The sequence below is a fragment of the Dendronephthya gigantea genome, unplaced genomic scaffold (genome assembly GCF_004324835.1).
Source record: "Dendronephthya gigantea isolate DGI-Jeju-01 unplaced genomic scaffold, DenGig_1.0 000220F, whole genome shotgun sequence".
NCBI classification, from domain to species: domain Eukaryota; kingdom Metazoa; phylum Cnidaria; class Anthozoa; order Malacalcyonacea; family Nephtheidae; genus Dendronephthya; species Dendronephthya gigantea.
The window spans coordinates 1,622-26,853 of NW_021163230.1; the positions used below are offsets into that span (position 1 = coordinate 1,622).

At 35.3% G+C, this 25,232-nt stretch overlaps 3 protein-coding genes across 3 annotated transcripts; 2 read left to right on the forward strand and 1 right to left on the reverse strand.

The window, feature by feature from the left end:
- Window positions 1–2,942: 2,942 nt before the first annotated feature.
- On the reverse strand, window positions 2,943–4,662 carry LOC114540128 (lactadherin-like). Its single transcript, XM_028560406.1, has 3 exons — window positions 4,406–4,662; window positions 3,654–3,979; window positions 2,943–3,217 (listed from the first exon to the last, which is right to left on the reverse strand). Exons 1-3 carry the CDS (start codon window positions 4,620–4,622, stop codon window positions 3,077–3,079), a joined length of 684 nt encoding a protein of 227 aa, XP_028416207.1. The 5' UTR covers window positions 4,623–4,662; the 3' UTR covers window positions 2,943–3,076.
- A 10,164-nt stretch (window positions 4,663–14,826) lies between these two features.
- Window positions 14,827–19,702, forward strand: LOC114540136. Its single transcript, XM_028560419.1, has 12 exons — window positions 14,827–15,208; window positions 15,300–15,371; window positions 15,801–16,190; window positions 16,597–16,701; window positions 16,941–17,179; window positions 17,336–17,514; window positions 17,692–17,785; window positions 18,019–18,351; window positions 18,434–18,551; window positions 18,616–18,707; window positions 19,182–19,296; window positions 19,482–19,702. The coding sequence occupies exons 1-12, from the start codon at window positions 14,947–14,949 to the stop codon at window positions 19,700–19,702; spliced, it is 2,220 nt and encodes a 739-aa protein (XP_028416220.1). The 5' UTR covers window positions 14,827–14,946.
- On the forward strand, window positions 19,684–21,729 carry LOC114540134. The gene is made up of 5 exons (XM_028560416.1): window positions 19,684–19,768; window positions 19,948–20,118; window positions 20,247–20,417; window positions 20,734–20,798; window positions 21,242–21,729. The coding sequence occupies exons 1-5, from the start codon at window positions 19,711–19,713 to the stop codon at window positions 21,551–21,553; spliced, it is 777 nt and encodes a 258-aa protein (XP_028416217.1). The 5' UTR covers window positions 19,684–19,710; the 3' UTR covers window positions 21,554–21,729.
- Window positions 21,730–25,232: the final 3,503 nt, after the last annotated feature.

Sequence of the window (25,232 nt, forward strand, 5' to 3'; positions counted from 1 at the left end):
AAAAGGGTTATAGAACTTATAAGCTAATTTTTCAAGCTCTATTCAAATCCGTAAAGATCCCACAAGTGATATATAGGCACTTTAAGAAAGCAAGCAAGCAAGCAAGCAATCAAGCCAGCCTTTGACATAGTGGCTACCGCTTACGCGGTAGTCACAAAAATTCACTGTAATAATATTTACCTGCTATGAAGTAGAAAAATCTATTACGACCAAAAATTCTATAAGCATGTAAAATGCAAGGATATATTATTATAATATGTATAAGTGGATTTAAAAGTTAAATTGACAATCCTTTTATTGCTTCATTTTTTTGACATGATTTAAATAAAAAACGTCGGGTTTGAAAACTTGTTTATACCGCATGGCACTAAAATATTCATCCAGTTCATGTGTGTTGTCGTTAACAAGAACTGTTTTGTTTGACGTTATTGAATTTATATTAAACTTTATTAGAGACATTGATTTAAAAGGAAGGTTGTACTTATTTTCGAATAGTTTGCGACTCAACATTTTTTGCAAAACTCTTACTAATTACAACTTAAATATTATTACTATTATTATAAGTATTATATTAAATATTACAGAAGCCATCATCACCTTTGTGCCATGCAAATGATCTGTTTGGTGCTAGTTAAACCTGATGATGCAGATGAAGAAGGACAGACAATGGTAAGGATAGTAATTTAGATTCAATATATAATATGCAGTTAAAAGTTACCATGTAAATGTCCATGTAAATGTCATCACAGGAAAATTTCAAATGTCTTCACAGGAAAACCTTAATTGTGCATTTGGATAATAGGGCCTTAATTTACTGTTATTTACTATTATCTACAAATATTGAGCTATTATGTTGTATGCTTAATGTTCAAGGTGAAAGAGTTGCTTGTGGCTTAACATTCTTAACTTGTTGATAGGTTATATACTTGCTCCAGGGATTGAAATCCTTCCATCTCAGAAAGAGTTGCTATCTTTACATGGAAATGCTAAAGCATACACATATGCTTTTGATGGATATGACTTGGTCAAGGGATGTGTTGGCCACACATTCACTTACTGGAAAGGTTTCAAATGCTGACAAAACTAAGCATCCAAAGCCATCACTGGAACCTGCATAAATTAAAGGTATGTCCAATGGCTGATTTTTAAACATTTTTGCCAACAAAATTATGGACCTGCATCAGATTTAACTTAAATTTAAATGTGTTACCATATGATCAGCTTTGAACTGAATTGCTTCCTCGTGTTTTAGACCTGGTTGTAAAGAGATTTCGCTCAGGGCCATAGCTAAAAGCCTAATTGGGGGGGGGGGGTGTATATTCATATATTCGTCCTATGCCCGACTGATTTCTTTTGTACGCTATTGTTCCTACGGTATATAAACATCAATATATGAATATACACCCCCCCCCCCAATTAAGCGGTCTAGCTACGGCCCTTATTTCGCTTGCCAGATGACAAGCCTGTGAAAAGTTACATAAAAGCAAAGCTGACCAATACAGAGAGGTGCCAGAAAACAAAAAATGAGTAACTGTTTTCCTTCATTGTATATGTATATATTAGCATATTGTTGTGTGATTAGTTTGTCTGTAAATTATTAATATATTTTATAATGCATGTAGATTTATATGTAGATTTATATTAATAAATTTTATTGGAAATCTCAAAACAATTTCATATTCATTAAAGTCTCAAACATATTCTTAACTTGTAAGAATTCCAATAGGAACTTGTAGAAATTCCTATACGATCTTTTAGGAATTCCTATACGATATTTTAGGAATTCCTATAGGATCTTGTACGAAATTCTATAAGATCTTGTAAGAATTCCTATAGGATCTTATAGAAATTCCTATACGATCTTTTAGGAATTCCTATATATACGATAGTTTAGGAATTCCTACAGGATCTTGTACGAAATTCTATAAGATCTTGTAGGAATTCCTATAGGATCTTGTAGGAATTCCTATAAGAAGTTATAGGAATTCCTATAGGATCCTACAGGCTCAGGGGCCAATTTCCAATAGGATCCTATAGGAGTATTTGAAATAATTTCCTATAGGAATTCCATTTTTTGAATTTTCGTAAGGGTTGGCCAGTTAAGGACCCGCTGATCAGCCGGGCAGCAGCCAGCTTATTATGGTTTCCCTCCAGCCAAATGAAACGGACCAGTACTCTTGTCATCCAAAAAGGGGAGAACTGCACTGACTGTTACATGAAGTTCAAGCAACGCAGGCATAGGTCAGCGGGCTTGAGAGAGCTCGCTGCTCAGTGAACTCAAGCGAGAGGACTGACATGTTGACATTATTTTAACACGGGATCTTTATATTAATGTACGAGAATTATCTAAATAAAGAAAGAACATCTTAGCACACAACACTCTTGACCCACGTGTTTCCAAATTTATAAACTTAGGTTAGTGAACAATACTAGCTTCTTAATTATTAGCCGAGCGCGAGGTCTTAATTTGCCGAGAAATTCGGACCGAGGTCTTTTTGTACAGACCGAGCTCGAAGAACGAGGTTTGTACAAAAAGATCGAGGTCTGCGATATTTCTCGGTAAAGACCGAGCAATCGAGGTTAATAAAAATTATGCACTTGAAACAAACAAGAAATGCATAAATTCGTATTAGTATAATACAGCCTGGTACGCGTTGATAAAAACAAAATACGGAATTATTTAGTTTACCTAAACTGCGGCATGGAGACGTCTTATTAACTTCAAAATCAATTAAATTTTCTCTTCGGCATTTATTTGTGCCTTTTTCATTAAAGATTTCTCTGTCTTTTAATCTCGTAATGGATCGCCGAAAGTGGACCACTGAAAGTTCCTTTCAGCCAATCACTGCTCCATTTCCCAGAAGTGACGCTAGCCATATAATAAATATAGTTAAAGTAGTAGAATTTTGATGAAGCAATGATACCAATTTTTTTTTCTATTTCATTTATTGTATAGTTATTAGATGAAACATGCAAGCTAGTCTACAAATTAAAACTAAGCCAGTCTGTGATTACCGCAACTAAACATTTCAACTATTGGGAAATTTACTCTAAGGATGTTTCATGGACGTTCTACTCAGTAACAACCGTACAACTCGAGTCTCATTGTAGGATAGTTGCTCCATGACTTTGGCAACACACGAATGTATCGAGCTTTGATTTCATTTTTCAATGTGTGGGTAACAATGGAGTTTCGATCTTTGTTGCCTTGAAAAACCTGCAAAAAAACAACATGCAGGATTAGTTTTATTAAAAATTTATAAACTTTGATGAATTATAGCAACACTTTTACACGCAACTAGGGCCGCATTTGTCCACCCTGTTTGGACAACCATGCACAGAATGTTTAGCGCTTAAGTCCGTGTGGAAGTATTCGCTTTATGGTCTAAGCCAAACAGTCACGTCCTAAAAACTGCCATATATATTAAAACTTCACTGGCCCCTTTGAAATATTGTAACGTTTTTTAATACTTTTTTACACTTTAAAATTATATTATAAAATTGAGATAATTCTTTGTAAACACTATGCATATAATTATTATGGTATGTTGGATAATTATACGACCCACTTTAAATTTCGTCAAATTTTTATGGAAGAACATGTGGATAGCCAAGGCGAATGGCAAAATATATTTTTTTGTTTATTTGATCACCTTTGCAGTCCCTGACTCTTCATAAAGAGTCCAAGCACTACCACTGTCGCGGTAAGAAATCGAATAAGAGATCGCCCACTCTTCATTGTTATAACATGTTCCTCGAGTTGAAAATCCTGTGACAGCTGTGTTTTGTCCAAGATCAACTTGTAACCACGAGCCAACTTTTCCTGCATGAGTTGGTGCCCAAGAACAAGAACTGCCATTCTTATTCAATCTTGCGAAGTAAGGGTAATAAGAACTACCAAAGGTTGACGATGCTGTGATTGCCGAATTTGGTATTTTGCCGCTTTGCATTCCCAATGGCTTGGGGTCCATGCATGGAACTAGCAGAAAAAAGCTGTATTTCAAAATATGATTGCCCACATTTATAAATACCACATAATTGGCGGCCGAAAAAATGCGCAACGAAGTAACGATGCAAACAAATGCGAGAATTATAAAAAAATATGGTGATTAATAAAGATTTTTCTAAACATTTGACTATAATGTTCAGTGTATAATATTTAGTGTATAATATTTAACGTGTTATACACATTCAGTTTATACACATTCAGTGTATAATATTTAACAAATCGATAACATTGAACCGTTGACTATACATAAACCATCGTCACAGGTCACTACAGGCCTCTGAAATATTTTCCGCGAGCAACGTTGTCAGTAAATATACGTACCATAACGAAATTAATATCAAACACCAGTTTGCACATACATACCCTAGAAAGACATGCACTATATTTGCACATTACCTGTATTGTTCCCACAAAGAGCTTCATACGCAGCAATATACTCTTCAACTCCTTTGAAAATATCCTCGCAACAGCCTGGAGGGAGATTGTGTCCTGGAGCGCATAGTGTATTTTTTGCTTCAATCTTCTTGTCCATTATCGACTTGATTTCTTCACAACAAATTGCTTCGCCGTGACTGATCATACAAAAAATACTAGCGAAAAGAAGGAACAACATTTTCGAAATCTCTTCTCAGTGATCCTGTTAATAACTCGTGAAGCTGATTAAGCCCTAGCATGGTCAAACTAATTCAGCCTTATATATCAGAGCCTGTGTGTGGGTGGAACAATGAAATTTTGTCTAGCACATTCCAAGAAGAGTATTTGTAAACACGTTCACCACTGCTGCTCATGCCCATCCATAACACGACCTTCCGTAGCACGTATGACCTTGATTAGATTTATTTAGAGTATATGGAAAGCATGCAAGGTTATAATTGTAAATATAATGAAATTAAGCTTCTTGCACATGCCGCAATAGCAGAAATGGCTGCTTTTTTCTATGGGATGAACCTTGCATGCTTTTAAAAGAAAGTACGAACCGCGTAGACTAATATGGAAAAGAAACAGAGGCTGTCAAGTAATCAATCATTATCGCATTCTACATGCATGGGCAAACTAACATTTGCATTTAAAGCACATCTTCTAAGGGAACTCTTCATTTAAACATGTATATAATTATATGACTGTTTTTTTAATTAATTTCTCTTAATTGTTTTATTAACGTATAGTAACGGCTACGACTCTGAGATTAACAGTTTTGTAACCACAATGAAGAACTTGTAATATGTTTGCACATTTACATAACATCGCATACGTCCTTCGGTGCAAGTCAAATATTTGTAATGTTATTTAATATCATGCGGTTGAAAGGATTAACGCACGATAAACAGCGCTGAACGTGTCCGTCGACATGGTTAGAAAATACTAATCAGGGTATTCCTTGAACTATCATCGAGATACTTTACCCTATTGACCATGTTCAAGGGGTCAGTTGCATAGGCCGGTGGATACCGCTATATATTAAGTCTTGCCCCAGAATGTAACATTGAACGATTACTTGACCGGCCCTGTTTTTTTACTATAAAATATTTGGTCCACAATTTGGTCATTATTGAGTGCATGGTTAGTCAACGGTCCCTCATTTCGTTTTCAATTTAGTTCCTGCGTCTGAAATTTTTTTAAAGCAAGCGTATTTCAATCCTTGCATGAACTAAAGTTTTAATCAAAACTTACTAACGTAATCGAATATGGAGTGCACATTTATATGAGTTTCATATGAAAACTTCCGCACTCTGTGTGCATTAAACTTCTATAATAACAACCCTTCTGGTCGCCAGCTCTTCACGATCCATTCTTCTAAAAGAACAATTTCTCACCCACGAAATGTATACAAATTTAATATTTCTTGAATGAGAATGAGAATGTTTGATTAAATTCCACTTTGCAGTTCAAATTGGATTACAATTACGCATGGAGAAAGATCAGACATTATTGGTAAAAGGTCAGGATTTATATTACGAAAATGATAGTCATGAGTTCGGCCAAGTAGACCGGATTTAATTACTGGAGTTAATGGATTGTATGGTAAATCTTGTTCTTGCAATGTATTGATTAGTCTCTCACATCATTCGCCTCTTCTTGTATACTTACTGATTTAAGATTACTTTCGTGCAATGCTTCCTTATAAGATAGTGTTGGGTACATAATTTGCAACGCTTTTTTCTGCACCGACACGATAAATTATGGTAGGAATTTAGGAAGGGCGGACATTACAGGAGAGGCATATTCCAATTGAGATCACCCACAATCGATGAATTTTATAACGCTCCGGTCGACGAGCTTTGTTATAATATGTCATAACAGCTACGGAATACTGATCAATGTACTTTGCGCATGAGCAACAGCTAGCCGGAAACGTAGCAAACTGTCTGCATGTTGAGAGGCAAGCGTATTTGCAATAAATCGTTATTACTATCGCTAAAAGGCACTAAAATCGCATTAAGGGTGTACATGAATACAAGGTGCAGATGAAAAGTTCTAACGCCCGTCCTGGTTATTTAGTAGAAAATAGTTTAATTTAGTAGAAAATACCATGTTTCGAGTCTTTAGGATTTGGTGAAAGTTATTTCCGTGTTCCATAAAGAAATATCACAAGAACCGAAAATACACTGTTATTTTCAGGGTGTTATTTTAACACCAAAAACAGGGGTTACGAGATTTAATCGAAAATAATCCCTTTTTGGGGGTTACAAATAACACCGTTTCTGGACTTAAATTGTAATCCCCATTTTGGGGTTACATTTAACTCCTATTTTGGGGTTAAAATAACCCCGTTTTCAGGATCCCGCTATAATATCCGGAAAGAAATAAAGAATCATACAAAAATTTGAGCAAAATTTTATTACTTTATATCCAATCTACAATATTTACAACACAAATACAACTTCATATTAAAGTTCCGTAATAAATCATTAGAAATCTAGACGTTTTTCTTTTAAAGAACAAACAAAGGCATTGTAAAAACTTTACAAATTATATCCTAAGGTAGGCAACTTCAATCACAATATCGAGATGTACACATGAAAACAATCCGAAAATACGTCAAATAATACCTAAAACTAATCTAAAATAACAAGTGAAATGAAATCTACAATATTTTTACTATATACTTCCTATGTTTTAACTTTGAAAACAAGTTATAGAAGCGAGAAAAATGCGAAAATTTTTTGATATTTTACTTATTTTTGGAATAGGCCGATGCTGGACCCGCGCTGTAGACTTTTAAGAACGTTTGAAAATGACGAATTCGTAACCTCATTGGCTGTTTTTTATTCTCGCTGTTGTGACAGCCAATGAGATTACGAATTCGTCATTTTCAAACGTCAACATGCAGCGCGGGTCAAGCAACGGCCCATTTAAAAAATGAGTAAAATGTCAAAAACTTCGCATTTTTCTCGCTTCTATAACTTGTTTTCAAAGTTAAAACATAGGAAGTATATAGTAAAAATATTGTAGATTTCATTTCACTTGTTATTTTAGATTAGTTTTAGGTATTAATTGACGTATTTTCGGATTGTTTTCATGTGTACATCTCGATATGGTGATTGAAGTTGCCTACCTAAGGATATATTATACTATATATAATACCTTTTCATCCCATTATTAAATATATTTAATTCATATATAAGTCCTTATTTTCCTTTAGACTATGAGAATATGAAAAATGTTTTTCATGTCTACTGTTCCATATCAAGATATTTTTAGCGACCTACATTAATAGTTTTGTATTGAATTATTTTGTCGACACTTGCTGAAGGTTTTCTGTTGAAATATTGAAAATATATTACACACCAGCGCAATTGTGTTTGTATCCTGGATGGCTGAGCAACTGTACACTTTCTTCCAACGGAGAATTACAAACAATTTAGCTCACGAACTGCAGTTTAATTTGTATCCACAATCGGCAGGTAAACAGTCGCACTCCGAGAGGCATGGAAATGATATTCAAATACGTACATTGCCGTTTTTAACTGCATACAGCAAATCCGCCAACCTTTCTTTGACTCTTCCTCGTTCAATTCGGTTTTAGTCGTAACTTATCTTTAAAAATACTGGCAATTCTCCTGTGGAACCAGCAGTGCTTGCGAAGGTTTTGAAAAATAGCTCGTTTTGCATGATTGCATCAGCTTGATCACGTGGTATAATGTACTTATTTTAACCCCCAAAATGGTGTTACATTGCGCGTAACCCCCTTACGTGGTGTTATTTTAAATCCAACTATGGAGTTATTACGCTGGAATTTTGTAACTCCCCTATTACACCCCTAGAACCCTTAAAAGTGGTGTTAAAAAAACACCCTGAAAATAACAGTGTACTCTGAAAAATAAGTAACGAGAATTTGGAAGTAATCGTGGTTTGAATTAAGACAATTGGGAAAAAAATGCCATTGCCTTCTATATATGAATGCTCTTACATGCTTGGATAGCTTTCGGTGTATAAAGCATGCATATACAATACTGTCCAAAAAAAAACAACAAAAACCGCAGTTCGACGTAAGTTAACCTTGGTGAACCCAATGTTGAATCTCGGTCGAATTCGGTCTGCCAGTAATTTCTAAAGATGTTTTCGATTTCATTATTGTGTTCTCTATCTCAGCAGTTCATAACATTCCGTTTGGAAGCGAGCCGCATCCGCGGTCGTATTTTTTTCTTTGCGGTCGTCTGCGGTTTCTAACAGTCGACCGCAACCAAAGTGTCAGGTTATTTCTGAAGAGCACTGTTGCTTTGGCATATTAAACATTACTCACTCTCTGCTGCACAAAGCTGTTGATTTCACAAACGGAGCTGCCACGTGCACTAGGTTAATTAATTTAACAATTGGGGCGGTAGTCATGAAAACCAGATAGCACTATCCATCGGATAGTGATTTTTTTTCAATCGCTTTCAAATCCAAAGTTCTTCGCCATGCATAACTTTGATTAAATCGATTAGTATTCGTGAATCGAGGTCCTCTTGTTGGCCCCAAATATCAAAGTTTTTTCGCTTTTCGAGCATTTTTAGAGCAGTAGAAAAAATCACTATCAGGTGGATACCACCTTCAAGCCTTCGTACAATTGGGCCTTGAAATTTTTCAGAAAGTCAGGTGATATACTGTATGTGCAAAATAAATCATCTCTTCGAAGAGGTATTTTTCTTGAAAATGTTTGCCACAGATAGTGACATTGAATCAGTACTTGACCGGCACTGTTTCTTCTCCATATATAGCATATTTGTTTGCCTACGCGATTCAAACATTTTTTAAAAGCATGCAAGTTTATAACATGCGAGAAAACCTTTTTTTCTTTTCGGGATGGGCGCTAAAAGCTTAATTTCATTATGGGCGCACATTCATAGAAGCTGGTAATACGTAATGCGTATTATGGATGTATTACGGTTGTGCATGAGCATGTGAACATGTGTGACGTGTTTACAAATACTCGATCTACTCGGAAGCCACTACTATGCGCATGCATGCTTAATCTTTGCTTGGAAGTGTACTTTACTTGCAAATGTTTGGCTCACAATTGATGATCGCAAACGTAAGGTTGCCAGATTACTGAAGAAAGAAGCCAAACAATTGCTGTGTATGGTCGGCTCTTTGATTTTTTTGTTGGAAAAAAGAAAACTGCGATTATAGTAATAATAGGCTATTTGGCTGTTTTATTCAGTAATCTGGCAACCCTGAAACGTAATGCAATTAAAAGTGCATATATATATATATATATATATATATATATATATATATATATATATATATATTATATATATTATATATATATAATATATATTATATATATATATCACCCACAATTGATGAATTTTATAACGCTCCGGTTAATCGCAATAAGCCAGATGTTGAAGCTAGGTCGAATTCGATCGGGCGAAAATTTCTAAAGATGTTTACGATTTGATTATTGTGTTCTCTATCTAAGCAGTTCATAACAATCCGTTTGGACTCGTGTTTTTCCCTTCGGCAAATTAAACATTTCGAAATTCTAACTCTCTGCTGCACAAAACTGTTGATTTCAGAAACGTAGCTGCCACTAAGTTATATAATTTAACAACTTGGGCGGTTGTCATGAAACCCGGATAGCGCTATCCACCGGATAGTTTTTTTTTAATTGCTTTAAACTCCAAAGTTCTTAGCCATAACTTTGATTAAATCGATTAGCATTCGTAAATCGAAGTCCTTTTGTTGGTTCGAAAGATTTTTTTTTCGTTTTTCGAGCATTCTTAGAAAAAATCACTATCCGGTTGATGCCGCCTTCAAGCCTTCGTACAATTTGCCTTCGAATTTTTCAGAAAGCCAGGTAATATACTGTATGTGCATGTGTCTGTGTGTAAATCATCTCTTTGAAGAGGTATTTTTTTTCAAAATGTTTGCCTCGGATAGTGACATTGAATGATTACTTGACCGCCCCTGTTTCTTTTCCATATATGGCATATTTGTTTGCCTGCGCAGTTTAAACATTTTTTAAAAGCATGCAAGGTTATTAGCATACGAAAAAACATTTTTTGTTATCGAGACGGGCGCTAGAAGCTTATTTTGATCATGGGTGCACATTCATAAAAGCTGGTAATACCTAATGCGTATTATGTATGTATTACGGTTGCGCATGAGTATGTGAACATGTCTGACGCGTGTTTAAAAATAATCGATCTACTCGGAAGCCCCTACCATGCACGTGCATGCTTCATTTTAATTTGCTTGGAAGGGTACTTAATTTTACTTGCAAATGTTTGGGTATACTTTACTTGCAAATGGCTCACAATTTCATGGTGAGTAATTAGTCGACAGTCCCTGTTTCGTTTCCAATTTAGTGGCTGCGTTGTCTGAGCCTTTTTTAAAGCAAGCGTATTTCAATCATTAAAGTAATAAATAATCGAAACGTATCAACGTAATCCCTTTAGGAGTGCATATTTATTATATATGAGATTCATATGAAAACCTTCGCATCCTCTATGAATGAAATTTCTATACTAATTATTTAACGCCCATTCTGGTCGCCAGCTCTTCACTTCTCACACACGAAGTATATATATACAAATTTAATATTCCTTGAATGAGAATGAAAATGGTTTATTAAATTCCACTTTGCAGTTGAAAACTGGATTACAATTATTAAACATGGAAAAAGATCAGGCATTATTGGTAAAAGTTCATGATTGATATTACGAAAATCATAGTCGTGAGTTCGGTAAATTCGACCGGATTGCATTATTGCATGGAGTTAATGGATGGTATGGTGAATTGCAGTGACTTGATTAGTCTCGCACATCCTTCGTCTCTTCTTGTACTTAGTGATTTAATATTGCTTTCGTGCAATGCTTCATTATAAGATAGTGTTGGGTACGTAATTCTCAACGCTGTTTTCTGCACCGACTCGATAAATTATGCCGGGGATTTCAGAAGCGCGGATAATACTAAAGTGGCATATTCCAATTGAGATCACCTACAAATGATGAATTCTATAACGTTCCGGATGACGAGTTTCCATTTGTATCACAGTTATAATATGTCGTCATAACAACTACGGAAATATTGATGTACTCTACACACGAGCAACAATTAGCCGGGACACGTAGCAAAGTGTCAGCATGTTGAAAAGCAAGGCTATTTCCAATAAATCGTTATTGCTATCGCTGGAGGCCGCTAAAATCGCATCATCACATTAAGAGGCTACATGAATATGAGGTGCATATGAAAACTTGTAATGCCCGGCTTGGTCGCCATTCATTTTAATCAATAGCGTGCATGTTTATATAGAGTTTCCCTCATACTTGCATGTATGTCATCCTTGGAGAGCTTTCGGTGTATAAAGCATGCATATACATTACTGTCCAGAAATAACCTAACAAAAACCCCGGTCAGTGGACGTAGGTTAACCGCGATGAGCTCGATGTTGAGCCTAGGTCGAATTCGGTCGGGCAAAAATTTCTGAAGATGTTTCCGATTTCATTATTGTGTTCTCTATTTCATCAGTTCATAACATTCCGTTTGGAAGTGAGCCGCATCCGCGATCGTATTTTTTCCCTTCCGGTCGTCTGCGGTTTCTAACAGTCGACCGCAACCGCAGTGTCAGGTTACTTCTGAAGAGCACTGTTGCTTCGGCATATTAAACATTACTCACTCTCACTATCACTATCCGGTGGATACCACCTTCAAGCCTTCGTATACAATTGGGCCTTGAAATTTTTCAGAAAGTCAGGTAATATACCGTATGTGCAAAATAAATCATCTCTTCGAAGAGGTATTTTTCTTGAAAATGTTTGCCCCAGATAGTGACATTGAATGAATACTTGACCGGCCCTGTTTCTTCTCCATATATGGCATATTTGTTTGCCTACTCGGTTCAAACATTTTTTAAAAGCATGCAAGGTTATTAACATGCAAGAAAACCTTTTTTGGTGTCGGGATGGGCGCTAAAAGCTTATAATTTCATTATGGACGCACAATAATAAAAGCTGGTAATACTTAATGCGTATTATGGATGCATTACGGTTTCGCACAAGCATGGGAACATTTTTGACGTGTTTACAAATACTCGATCTACTCGGAAGCCCCTACCACGCGCGTGCATACTTAATCTTTGCTTGGAAGTGTACTTTACTTGCAAATACTTGGCTCACAATTTGATAATGAGTGATTAGTGGACAGTCCCTGTTTTGTTTCCAATTTAGTTGCGGCGTTGTCTAAGCATTTTTTAAAGCAAGCGTATTTCAGTCATTGAAGTATAATAATCGAAACGTAACAGGGTTGCCAGATAACTAAAAAAAGAAGCGAAACAATTGTAGTGGTCGGTCCTGTGATTTCTTATTTCGAAAAAAAGAAAACAGCGATTTTGGTAATAATATTTGGCTGATCCCCGAGCCGGTGCAGAGCACCAGGCGAGGGTACTAATTCCGCTCGGATATTTACACACAGGATGTGCAATTACGAAATCAAAGTTGTCCGCCATATTATGCAATAGACCTCACGCACTGAGCTATATTATAATTCCTGGAGGACTCGCTCGTCATCATCAAGTGAAGCCAAAAAGATGCCGGATTTTGAGCTTTGCTGACGCCACATGGTCCTAAATGGCCTGGGTAGTTACCACTGACATACCGCGATCCAAAGACAAAAATTGAGTCTTCTCCCTCCTGGTTTTTCACAATAATATTTTGAATTTATTGTATAAATCTTTTTCCCCGCCTTGCAATAAATTTTGAAAATTCTGAATTTTTGCTGCGTTTTTGGCTGTCATAATGACTTTTCCAGGAAAGATGTTACTTCTCACCTGTTAGAAATATATAATTGTTTATACGTTCGTAGTTTTACAAGTAAATTTTCATCAATTTAATTAACGCTTTTAGTTTACAAGTGATGGTGTGAGCTTTTTTGTCCAATACTGGAGTTTTTTAACTTTTCATGTACATATTATAAACGGTATAAACGAAGATTAGATAAAGAAGACTTGATTAAAAAGTGATACAATTTTTCAAAAAAAAATTTTTTTAAAAAAAAAAAAATTACCGAAAACGTGTATCAAAAACATTTCCATGTTCATAGTTATTCACCGACGTAGACGTTGGTCTATTTATTGTAAAAAGAGGGCTCACTGGGCAATCAATTCCAAAAAATGTGTTTTTTAGTTGTTTGTTATCACAGCTAGAGTATGATAGGGGATGGAGACTGACATTGCATGTATGTGTTTTTAATAGTCACAATATCATAATTTATTCATTTCAGCGCAAAACAAAAATGGATAAAGTGAGAGAAATACATGCAGTTGTACTAAATGATGCTATGAAATCTGTAATTTTTCTGGCAACTCTTTCACCTAAAAAGTCTTCTTTCACACCCAAATAGGACAATATGAAGTGAGCTGATAGTTTAACCCATTATAATAAATTAACTGCATAGTCATAAACCACTTCATAGTAATTGTTTGTTTACTTATAGCAGAGACGTTATCAATAGACGATTGTGTTTTTATTGATAATAGTCTACGTCATAGAGGTAATTACAGGTAAAATCTTGTATATATTTTATAGAAAAGAAGATTTTTTAAATATAGGAAACCTACAATCAAGGCAAAAATTATGTGGATATGGTCAGAGCCTGCCAATCCACTGCCGATGGCACTGAAATGCATCCTGAACAGCTGAAACAATTGTTCTTTTACAGTTTCTCAAGAATTTTTTTTTCATTTTCCAAGTGTGCAGGTTACAAATGTTCTCAATGGACCTTAAATTTTTGCAATAAATTTTCAGACCTATCCATATATAGCTCATGTTCAAATGGAAATTGATCGCATTTTTAACCTTCACACTTGTTCTGGTTTTAACCATTGTGATTTAACTTTGTTTGGTTTTGTTAATGTTGCATTATGGAATTTAAATAGCCAACCACCTAATATTAAAAATGTTTCAGAATGCTACTATTTACTATATAGATAGTTAAGGTACTATAACTAATGACATGCATAATTATATATTCTATGAAATCTCTACATTAAACTTAACACATGAGTTGTAAGAAGAAAATAGTAATTTTCGGAATCTCAAACTATTGGAAATTTGATTGAGTATAGTTCAATTACATCTATAATTGCTACAAATGTTCAATAAATTTTACAATGATAATCCATATGATGTAAAATACTTAATACGTTTCTTTCCAAACAATTCAGTTGCAACTCCTGTTGTCCATCCCTATAGAGAAATGGTTCTGAAAAGTACGTGAAATTGAAATCACCCTGAAAGAAAAAACACAATAAAATGAAGTGCAACAGACATTGTAGAAATTCTCAAATATGCATCCCTGTCCCTTTTTCAACATGAGCTCCACTTCTAAATTTATTATATCAATAAATTCTTAAACACATCCGAAATTACTAAAACAATAATTTCGCGACGCGTGGCCGAGCATTATGAAACGGAAAGAAACTGGGTCAAAACCAACTCAAATCTTTCACAATGGCGGAGAATTTTGAAAGGGCTGCCAATGCTCGCAAGAAGAAACTCCCTTCCATGGATTGTCTTATTAGGCAAGGTAATGATATTTTAGAAAAGCGAAAAAAGAGAAGAAAGCCTATTCATTATGAGTATAGCACGGATCCAAAAACTGGCCAACGGAGTTGCAAAAATACTTACAATCCAAAGTATTATAATCGCGATGATACCGCCTCTAGTTCAAGATCAAAAAACTTAGAGGAACACAGCGATAATATTTTCCAAGGTATGCTTCTGTTTGTAACATTTTACACAGAACCTACGCCAGATAGGTCCCATCATTCGGATGATTTATTATTTTGTCACTTTTTACGTAGAACAAGAACCACCAGAAGTAAGTTTATTGGATCGTGAATCAGATATGGATGTAACGACAAACGCTGTAGAGGGTATGGATCTAATATAAATATGTACATTACAACAGCTAAAAATGCTGTGAAGTTTTTAATCCGCTTTGTTGACATTTTGAACCGCTATTGTAAAATATGATGTGCTAAAAGTCAATATTTATTATCTAAACAACGTTCGTATAGCTTTGTGTCCTCTGTGACTACTGACTAGACATTATACACATGCTGCCACATTGCTAGATTGGCTGTGTGCAGGGAAGATTGTGACTCATCATTCACACATATTGCAAACTTTCCAATATGGATACTGTTTATGCATTTATATATTGGAATTTAAAGACCCTGCTACTTTACAAAACTTGGTTTATCGAATGTATATTAAACTTAATGGTGTAATATGGTGTACAATGATTTTGTGGCATTCTACCTAGCAGCTCATTTTTAAAGCAGTATCATCGATTTGTTTAGATGTGACAATGAATGATATCCTTGAAGAAGCAAAAGGATTATTATGTAACTGGAAATGTGGTGGTCAGCAAAAGAAACGAACCTGGCATGAAAGACAAAATTCCCTTTATGAAAGCTGGGAGGAAGTCAGAAGTAGTTTAATCGAAGTTTTGCTGCAAACTAAATTTTCCATTGGCATTTTTGATGAATTGTTATGCGAAAGCTGTAAAGATGCCATGGCAGTTATTGGATGTCAAGACTGCATTTCACATAGATATGTCTGTGGGGATTGTGATGAGGAGAACCATAAGAACCATCCATTTCATGATCGAGATGCAATTTTGAATGGTTTTCATGAACCTATTCCTCCAACAGCCTCAATTAACAGCAAACTGGAATGGATTACTGTTGGTAAATATTATAGCATGGCTAAAAAGATGTAACTTATACCTTGTGTCAAAAGGTGCATTGTGACCGTGATACTCTCAAGATGCTCTTTAAATATGAAATTTAGCATGATCTATTTAGCATTTATGTCAAACCTAAAGTTCATTTTACATGAGTAAATATTCATTGGCAAATTTTCTCATAAAAAATTTTATTAGGTCTTTTTCAAATAAAGAAACACAGAAACATATTTGTCACATGAAATTTGTAAAAAAAATTGACCAGTCAGTATTATCTTTGTATTATCTCAGCATCTTTGTGAAACTCTAGGTGTGAGATAATGTTTTCCCTTGGTAGGAAAGTTCTGCCATTTTTAGAGGGTTCTTCAAACAGTTTCTGAAAATATATGAATTGTCTATGTATTTTTTAGAACGGTCCCTTCCATTTGGTGATGTTATTTGTCCCACATGCCTATTTCCTTGCAATATTTTATATGATGAGAAGGGTATGGGTTGCATTGCTGTAACATTGAAAGGTATGCTATTTTAGTTGTCTTTTTTATTCACAAAAACATTGTCTTTCTGAAATAGATTCTATAGTTTTATACTGTAGCTATAAATGATACATTATGTAGGCTGAACCTAGCTCCTGCAAGATTCAAACCAGATGATGCTATTCAGATAGGCTTTATAGGCCAAATGTTGATCTCTATCATGGAACTCAAAACTTATATTTTTGTGCTAATTGGTTAAATATTTATTATTATATCTTCAGGTAGATTCGACATTAGTCACACAAAATATGAATGTAAACAATGTGACAATGTTATTTCATCAACAAGTCCCCATGTTTTAATACAGCTGGGGTTTTGGCCTGGAACTATTCGTGACATGACATATGTATTTCACCAAGATCTCTTTCATTTCTGGGATAATTTACAGAAGATTGTTCCTGGAATTTCTCAAAATAGTTTTGTGAAATCACTAGAAATGTTTTCGATACAAAAAGGGCGGGTACGTTTAAACCAACTTCTAAGTATCAACTTCAATGTATCGCTTCATGCAAAAAATGGAATCCTGTTCTTTTATGATTATGTTTGCTAATTGCCTCAGTAGTTAAATAGTTGTACAGATATTAGTTTGATGTATCTTTCTCTATCTTTTATATAGATGGGAACAATTAACAGCAAAACATTTGGTAGCTCTTTTCGTGAATGGAAATATTGCCAATATGAATTGAACAAACTACGGCATATTAACTGGATGGAGTGCCCTGCATGTGAACAGCAGCAACACTCCGTTCACATGGATGGTAACATGAAACTTTATCGGTACAAATCTGCTGGGATGTAAGTACATTTTGTACACTGAATCACAGACGATGCATTGCAGGAATGCACTAGCTTGGAGGGAAATCGTCAGCTCATATACAACTGAAATGCGTCTTGTATATCACCTAGAAAGAGTTTCAAAGTTATTTCATCATATGTATGTTTTAAAGAGGATAAATTGAAATTATTTAGCAGGAAAAGAGATTGCTACTATGGAGATGCTTTTATTGCTTCAAATGAAAAAGTTCAACATCATCTCTGTAAAATTTACAAAAAAGGAAAGGAAAAGGTATTGTTACAATTTGTCTTCTCAAACAATACGAATTTTCGTTTACCTCAAAACAATTATAGAACAATAGTCCCATTAAATATCAATGTGTGACATTTGGTGTGGGAAGTTTCTGACCGTAATGCTATGATTTGTAACAAATATTTAGATTATTTTTATACCAAGTGGATCTACTGTACGTATAAAAATAATCTAAAATCGAGCTGTTTCAATTCGGCTATACTTTACCCTAGGTCACAGATGATTCTAAGTGTGGCGATTCTATTTGGCATGCTGCTGGAAATACTTTGAAGAAAAAGAAAATTGTTGATGAAACTGGGCTAGAAATTGCTGGCTGTCGTCACAGTGTTGCCCAGCATGCAGTTAGCATGAAGCACGGAGAAGTGTATGGCTATGCACATTATATGCAAAAGGAATATTACCTTCGTCGTACAACACAATTCTTCTGGTATGATGTCATCTGCAAGTATTGGCCTTGGCTGTGTAAAAATGATGTAACCACATCTCAAAAGATGAAACCTGCTCTTTCCGTAATGCATGCCAAAGCACATGCTTGGTATTGCCAGGTAAATTTCCTTGTGCTTTTATATTTCGTACGTGGCAAGTGTGCAGTCAAGTGCAGTGTCCATTGTGTAATCTTTTTTGCAGGTTATTTGGGGAGGGCGATGGCAAGATGGCGCTTCTGCAACAACAGGAGAGGAAGTAGAACAGATTAACAGTCATTTCTCGCGGTTAGGGTGCACTACCAAGCATATGTTACCTGAAGGTAAGCATGTGCAATAAAATTATCAAACCAGTTAAACGTTTAATTCTGATGTATGCATACATAGGACGAGAGGAATTGCTGACTGAACATGCACTGGAGTGGAATAAAAGAAAAATAACCAAACTGTCAAGTATTCTTGCGAAAAGATATACAAAAGTTATTAATTTTTCTATTTTTTACCTAATAGTAATAGTAACTATACCATAACAAGGGAAACCATAACAAGGGAAATTTCGTTTTAGACCAATCAGTAAGTTTGTTTACATTTTCAGTAACCCAATCAGAATAATCATCATTTTACATGATGTATTAAAAATTTAGGCATTCTGATTGGCTTAGCCTAAAAAGTGTAAGCAAATATGCCGAATAGTTTAAAACGAAATCCCCCCTTGTCACATAACATAGCTACAAATACTTTGCCAAATCCGTTTCGGTAGTTTTCGTCAAAAAATAAGACAGAAACAAATTTATTAAAAAAAAAGGTGTGGGTAGAAATTTAAAGCGTGGAGGATTGAAAAATATGTAGATGCAATGCAAATTTCCCATGCACGGAAAGGGGAGTACTGAAATGTATAATCTTCTCTTGGAAAAATAATAATGTGTTCTGTACTTTTATATGCATGGTTCTAGGCTAAAGATAAAACCGCCATCATGCAGAAAGAATTAGAAAGCATGTCAGAGAAACTTGAGTGTGATCCAACAACATTACAGAAATGGAAAGAAGATATATTTGACGCTGCTAAACGTACGTATAGAATTTTGTGTAGTTTTGTTCAGTTTACATGCAGTACATGATACTGTGGCGAATCTATTATTATAAATAATAAAACTAAAAACGTTAGGTATGCTCTTCTCAGAATGCGATGTCTTGGTGTAATTTTTTCGTGCAATGACGACGTGTTTCTTTTTTCTCTTTCAAATTTATGTCAGTGGATGAAAAATCGAGAAATAAAAGATATTCCATAACTCCGGAGGAAATGAAATACATATGTCATTTGCTCACATTAGATGTGTTAACGCCAAAAGAGAAGGCCTTGTTTGACGTTGCTGAAAAGATTTATAAGGAAAAATCTAAACAGTTTCAGCCCAAGATCTGTCGCAATTATTCCTTTGGTGAAGGTGTTTTAAAAATAAATCTTTGGAATATTTGAGATACAATATGGAATTCCATCATAACGCGATCTCTCATCTGGCATTTAACATTGCAAAACTTGCAGGTGGTTCTACATTTAATAGCTACATTTTCAGTGTCTCTTCCTTTATTTCAGTAGTAACATTTAAAGCCAACGTTTCCGTGCGAGTAAAACACCCATAAAAAACGAAACCGCGGAAAATTAGCCTCCACATGCGGGATAAAGGGAAGGTAACATTTTAACCAAATATTATTTTCTTCAAGATTCTTCGAAGCAACGAAATAAGTTAAGGAGAAAGATCAGCAAAGAGAAAGAGAGTATCCATTCTTTGATTTCAAATTATAATCGAATTGCAGACGAACCGCTAAGCAACATAGAAGAAATTTTAAATGGAAAGTTTCCATGGAATTCTCGGAACGAGCCAGTTGATGAGTGTGAGTAGCTACTGTTTCTCGTATACAGACTGAGCCAGGCTTGCAAATAGAACTTGTACGTACATAATTATAAATTGCCGGACGCGTAGTACATTATATATGAATATATTGTGCCTTTCATACAATAGTGCCTTTGGTAACGAGACGATCTGTGGTGGATAAGTTGATGGAAATTCAACGGTTTCAGGAGGAAATCGAAGTTACTAAAAAGGAAATGTTCCAATACCTTGAATATTACACCAAGAAATGCCTTCCGGCACTTTATAGCGAACTTGCAAAATTGGAAAACCTGCTGCAAGGTAATTTTCCCGGTCACTTTTAGAATTGTGAAATATAGAGTATGTTTTCAGCGATCGATTGCAAAAAGCTTTTGTCCTTATTGGAAAAATGTAAATTATGTTTTTAAACTCTGTGAGCTGCGCGTCAAAGAACATAAGCAATATAACCTTGACTGAACTGCAGTCTATTCGGCTAAATGCAACAGATCCAAATTTTTATTGCAGGTGTAAAGGCTGGTTTTCATATAACGTAATTCTTTGACGATGGTTATTGTGTCGGTGGCCCTTGACATCTGAAAACCAGGCTTAAAATTATTTTTAATTTTCGAACATATAGGTAAAAGTCGCAGCCAATGTGGTGGTGAACAGCCTGTTCTTGCGGTGGAAAGTGCTGTGTGTGTGGTATGTTTTTCGGCGGTAATTACTTTGTAGGTTTAAAGGGTGATGAAGTACAATTTATGCATATTTGTGGATAGCCCATATCCTGAATCATGCAGTGAACATTTCAGCTACCATATTGTAACCATCTTCACGAAGCACGAAGTTTCTTGTATACGAGCAAAATGTTATGGTTGGAATTATACTGCATTACATGCATGGTGTATCAAAAAGCTAAAAACCTACGCCGTACATACCTTCTCATGGACGCACATTTTTTATTGTTTGGCCATTATGTAAGCTCTTGGAAGGTCTATTGGGTGTTAATTGTGTGTATCTAATGCGAAGATGCGATAATTTAAAAGTTATTTAGGTCCGCAATTTCCTTTTCGACATTTCTGTAAGCCACATCTGTAAGCTATGCGATTGCTTTTTATGTAACGTATATTGAAATCTTTTTATTTTAGGCAAAAACCTATTCTACAAGCTCAGTCAAAAGGACCATTGTCAGAGGAAAGCTTGCCTTGGTTAACGAAGGAATTAACTTTGCCATGCAACAATTAAGGCTTGGAATCCAATCTTTCTTGCCAGTTCTCGGTTTACAATTGTCTGGATTCCAGGACATAATTGAGTCGCACAATGACAATACTAAGCAATCCTATGAAGATGTGGAGGATGAGCTGGAAAGAGATACAAATTTTGATATGGATAGTGAAACCGACAGTGACACTGATAACGACAATGAGAGTATCTATTCCGAATGGGAGTTTGACACCTAAGATGGTCGATACGTCCCTAATTATTCGTGCTTGTTGTAAAATGTTATAATTCGTAAAGTTATTTTCTTCGCTTTAAATCCTAAAAAGTCGTTATATTATTTAAACACAACTTCTGAATTCTGTACAAAATCAACTTTGTTTCGTAAAGTTAAGGGCGTCCTGGAACAATACCCTTTTGAAGTCGTATTATTTTTGACTTATTAAAATATAATATCTTTGTCAAGGCAACAATTTTTTGGCCGTGGAAATTATAAACAGATATGAGGATTTACTTATGTCAAGTTCTATATATATTGCTAACTAAAGGTATATGAAAGTATACTAATTTGGCTGTTTTGTGCGTTTTTGTGTCATCTTGTGGTAACAGGGTGCTTAACTGCTGTAAAACTAGGGTGTAGTAACACCAATGTCGACAAAATCGCACATTTGTCACGTTTTTGTTCCTAATTTACTGTTTTGTGCGTATTTGTACCATTTTGTGGTAACAGGGTGCTTAACTGCTGTAAAACTATGGTGTAGTAACACCACTGTGACAAATTCGCATATTTGTCACGTTTTTGTTCTTAATTTACTGTTTTGTGCGTATTTGTACCATCTTCTGGTAACAGGGTGCCTAACTGCTGTAAAACTATGATGTAGTAACACCAATGTGACAAATTCACATATTTAACACGTTTTTGTTGTTAATTTTGTTTTGTGCGTTTTTGTCATTGTGGTAACAGGGTGCCTAACTGCTGTAAACAATGATGTAGTAACACCAATGTGACAAATTCGCATATTTAACACGTTTTTGTTGTTAATTTGATTGTTTTGTGCGTTTTGTCATTGTGGTAACAGGGTGTAACTGCTGTAAAACTATGGTGTAGTAACACCAATGTGACAAATTCGCATATTTGTCACGTTTTTGTTTAATTTACTGTTTTGTGCGTTTTGTACCATCTTGTGGTAACAGGGTGCTTAACTGCTGTAAAACTATGGTGTAGTAACACCAATGTGACAAATTCGCATATTTGTCACGTTTTTGTTAATTTACTGTTTTGTGCGTTTTGTACCATCTTGTGGTAACAGGGTGCCTAACTGCTGTAAAACTATGATGTAGTAACACCAATGTGACAAATTCGCATATTTAACACGTTTTTGTTGTTAATTTTGTTTTGTGCGTTTTGTGTCTTTGTGGTAACAGGGTGCTAACTGCTGTAAAACTATGTGTAGTAACACCAATGTTGACAAATTCGCATATTGTCACGTTTTTGTTTAATTTACTGTTTTGTGCGTTTTGTACCATTGTGGTAACAGGGTGCTAACTGCTGTAAAACTATGGTGTAGTAACACCAATGTCGACAAATTCGCATATTTGTCACGTTTTTGTTCTTAATTTACTGTTTTGTGCGTTTTGTTCATCTTGTGGTAACAGGGTGCTAACTGCTGTAAAACTATGGTGTAGTAACACCAATGTTGACAAATTCGCATATTTGTCACGTTTTTGTTCTTAATTTACTGTTTTGTGCGTTTTTGTGTTATCTTGTGGTAACAGGGTGCTTAACTGCTGTAAAACTATGGTGTAGTAACACCAATGTTGACAAATTCGCATATTTGTCACGTTTTTGTTCAATTTACTGTTTTGTGCGTTTGTGTCTTCTGGTAACAGGGTGCCTAACTGCTGTAAAACTATGGTGTAGTAACACCATGTTGACAAATTCGCATATTTGTCACGTTTTTGTTCTAATTTACTGTTTTGTGCGTTTTGTGTCATCTTGTGGTAACAGGGTGCTTAACTGCTGTAAAACTATGGTGTAGTAACACCATGTTGACAAATTCGCATATTTGTCACGTTTTTGTTCTTAATTTACTGTTTTGTGCGTATTTGTACCATCTTGTGGTAACAGGGTGCTTAACTGCTGTAAAACTATGGTGTAGTAACACCAATGTTGACAAATTCGCATATTTGTCACGTTTTTGTTCCTAATTTACTGTTTTGTGCGTATTTGTACCATCTTCTGGTAACAGGGTGCCTAAGTGCTGTAAAACTATGGTGTAGTAACACCAATGTTGACAAATTCGCATATTTGACGTTTTTGTTCCCAATTTACTGTTTTGTGCGTTTTTGTCATCTTGTGGTAACAGGGTGCTTAACTGCTGTAAAACTATGGTGTATAACACCAATGTTGACAAATTCGCATTTGTCACGTTTTTGTTCCTAATTTACTGTTTTGTGCGTATTTGTACCATCTTGTGGTAACAGGGTGCTTAACTGCTGTAAAACTATGGTGTAGTAACACCAATGTTGACAAATTCGCATATTTGTGACGTTTTTGTTCCCAATTTACTGTTTTGTGCGTTTTGTGTCATCTTGTGGTAACAGGGTGCTTAACTGCTGTAAAACTAGGGTGTAGTAACACCAATGTCGACAAATCGCATTTGTCACGTTTTTGTTCCTAATTTACTGTTTTGTGCGTATTTGTACCATTTTGTGGTAACAGGGTGCTTAACTGCTGTAAAACTATGGTGTAGTAACACCAATGTTGACAAATTCGCATATTTGTGACGTTTTTGTTCCCAATTTACTGTTTTGTGCGTTTCTGTGTCATCTTGTGGTAACAGGGTGCTTAACTGCTGTAAAACTATGGTGTAGTAACACCACTGTTGACAAATTCGCATATTTGTCACGTTTTTTTCTTAATTTACTGTTTTGTGCGTTTCTGTGTCATCTTGTGGTAACAGGGTGCCTAAGTGCTGTAAAACTATGGTGTAGTAACACCAATGTTGACAAATTCGCATATTTGTGACGTTTTTGTTCCCAATTTACTGTTTTGTGCGTATTTGTACCATCTTCTGGTAACAGGGTGCTTAACTGCTGTAAAACTATGGTGTAATAACACCAATGTTGACAAATTCGCATATTTGTCACGTTTTTGTTCCTAATTTACTGTTTTGTGCGTATTTGTACCATCATCTGGTAACAGGGTGCCTAAGTGCTGTAAAACTATGGTGTAGTAACACCAATGTTGACAAATTCGCATATTTGTGACGTTTTTGTTCCCAATTTACTGTTTTGTGCGTATTTGTACCATCTTCTGGTAACAGGGTGCCTAAGTGCTGTAAAACTATGATGTAGTAACACCAATGTCGACAAATTCACATATTTAACACGTTTTTGTTGTTAATGTGTTTGTTTTGTGCGTTTTTGTGTCTTATTGTGGCAACAGGGTGCCCTAACTGCTGTAAAACAATGATGCAGTAACACCAATGTTGACAAATTCGCATATTTGTCACGTTTTTGTTCTTAATTTACTGTTTTGTGCGTTTTTGTGTTATCTTTCGGTAACAGGGTGCTTAACTGTTGTAAAACTAGGGTGTATTAAAACCAATGTTTTTTCCCTTAGTTAACTAACCTGAATGTCAGGCCTTTATTTTTTCCGCCTTAACGTTAAAAGGGGGAAACCAATAGACCCTTTCGATAATTACATCCCAACATTACCGTTTTACCAATCCCAACATTACCGTTTTAAATTTAGAACCAACTTAAATGAGATGTATTTCAAGTTTTACTCTCACAAGCTATGTCGAAAGATGCAAAACATCCTTCTTCAAGACATGCATGAAAAACAATTCTTCTTTTTGGCAAACAAGTGTGAAAATAAACCGTAACACAAGAACGAGGCTGCTGGTCGTTGCCTGG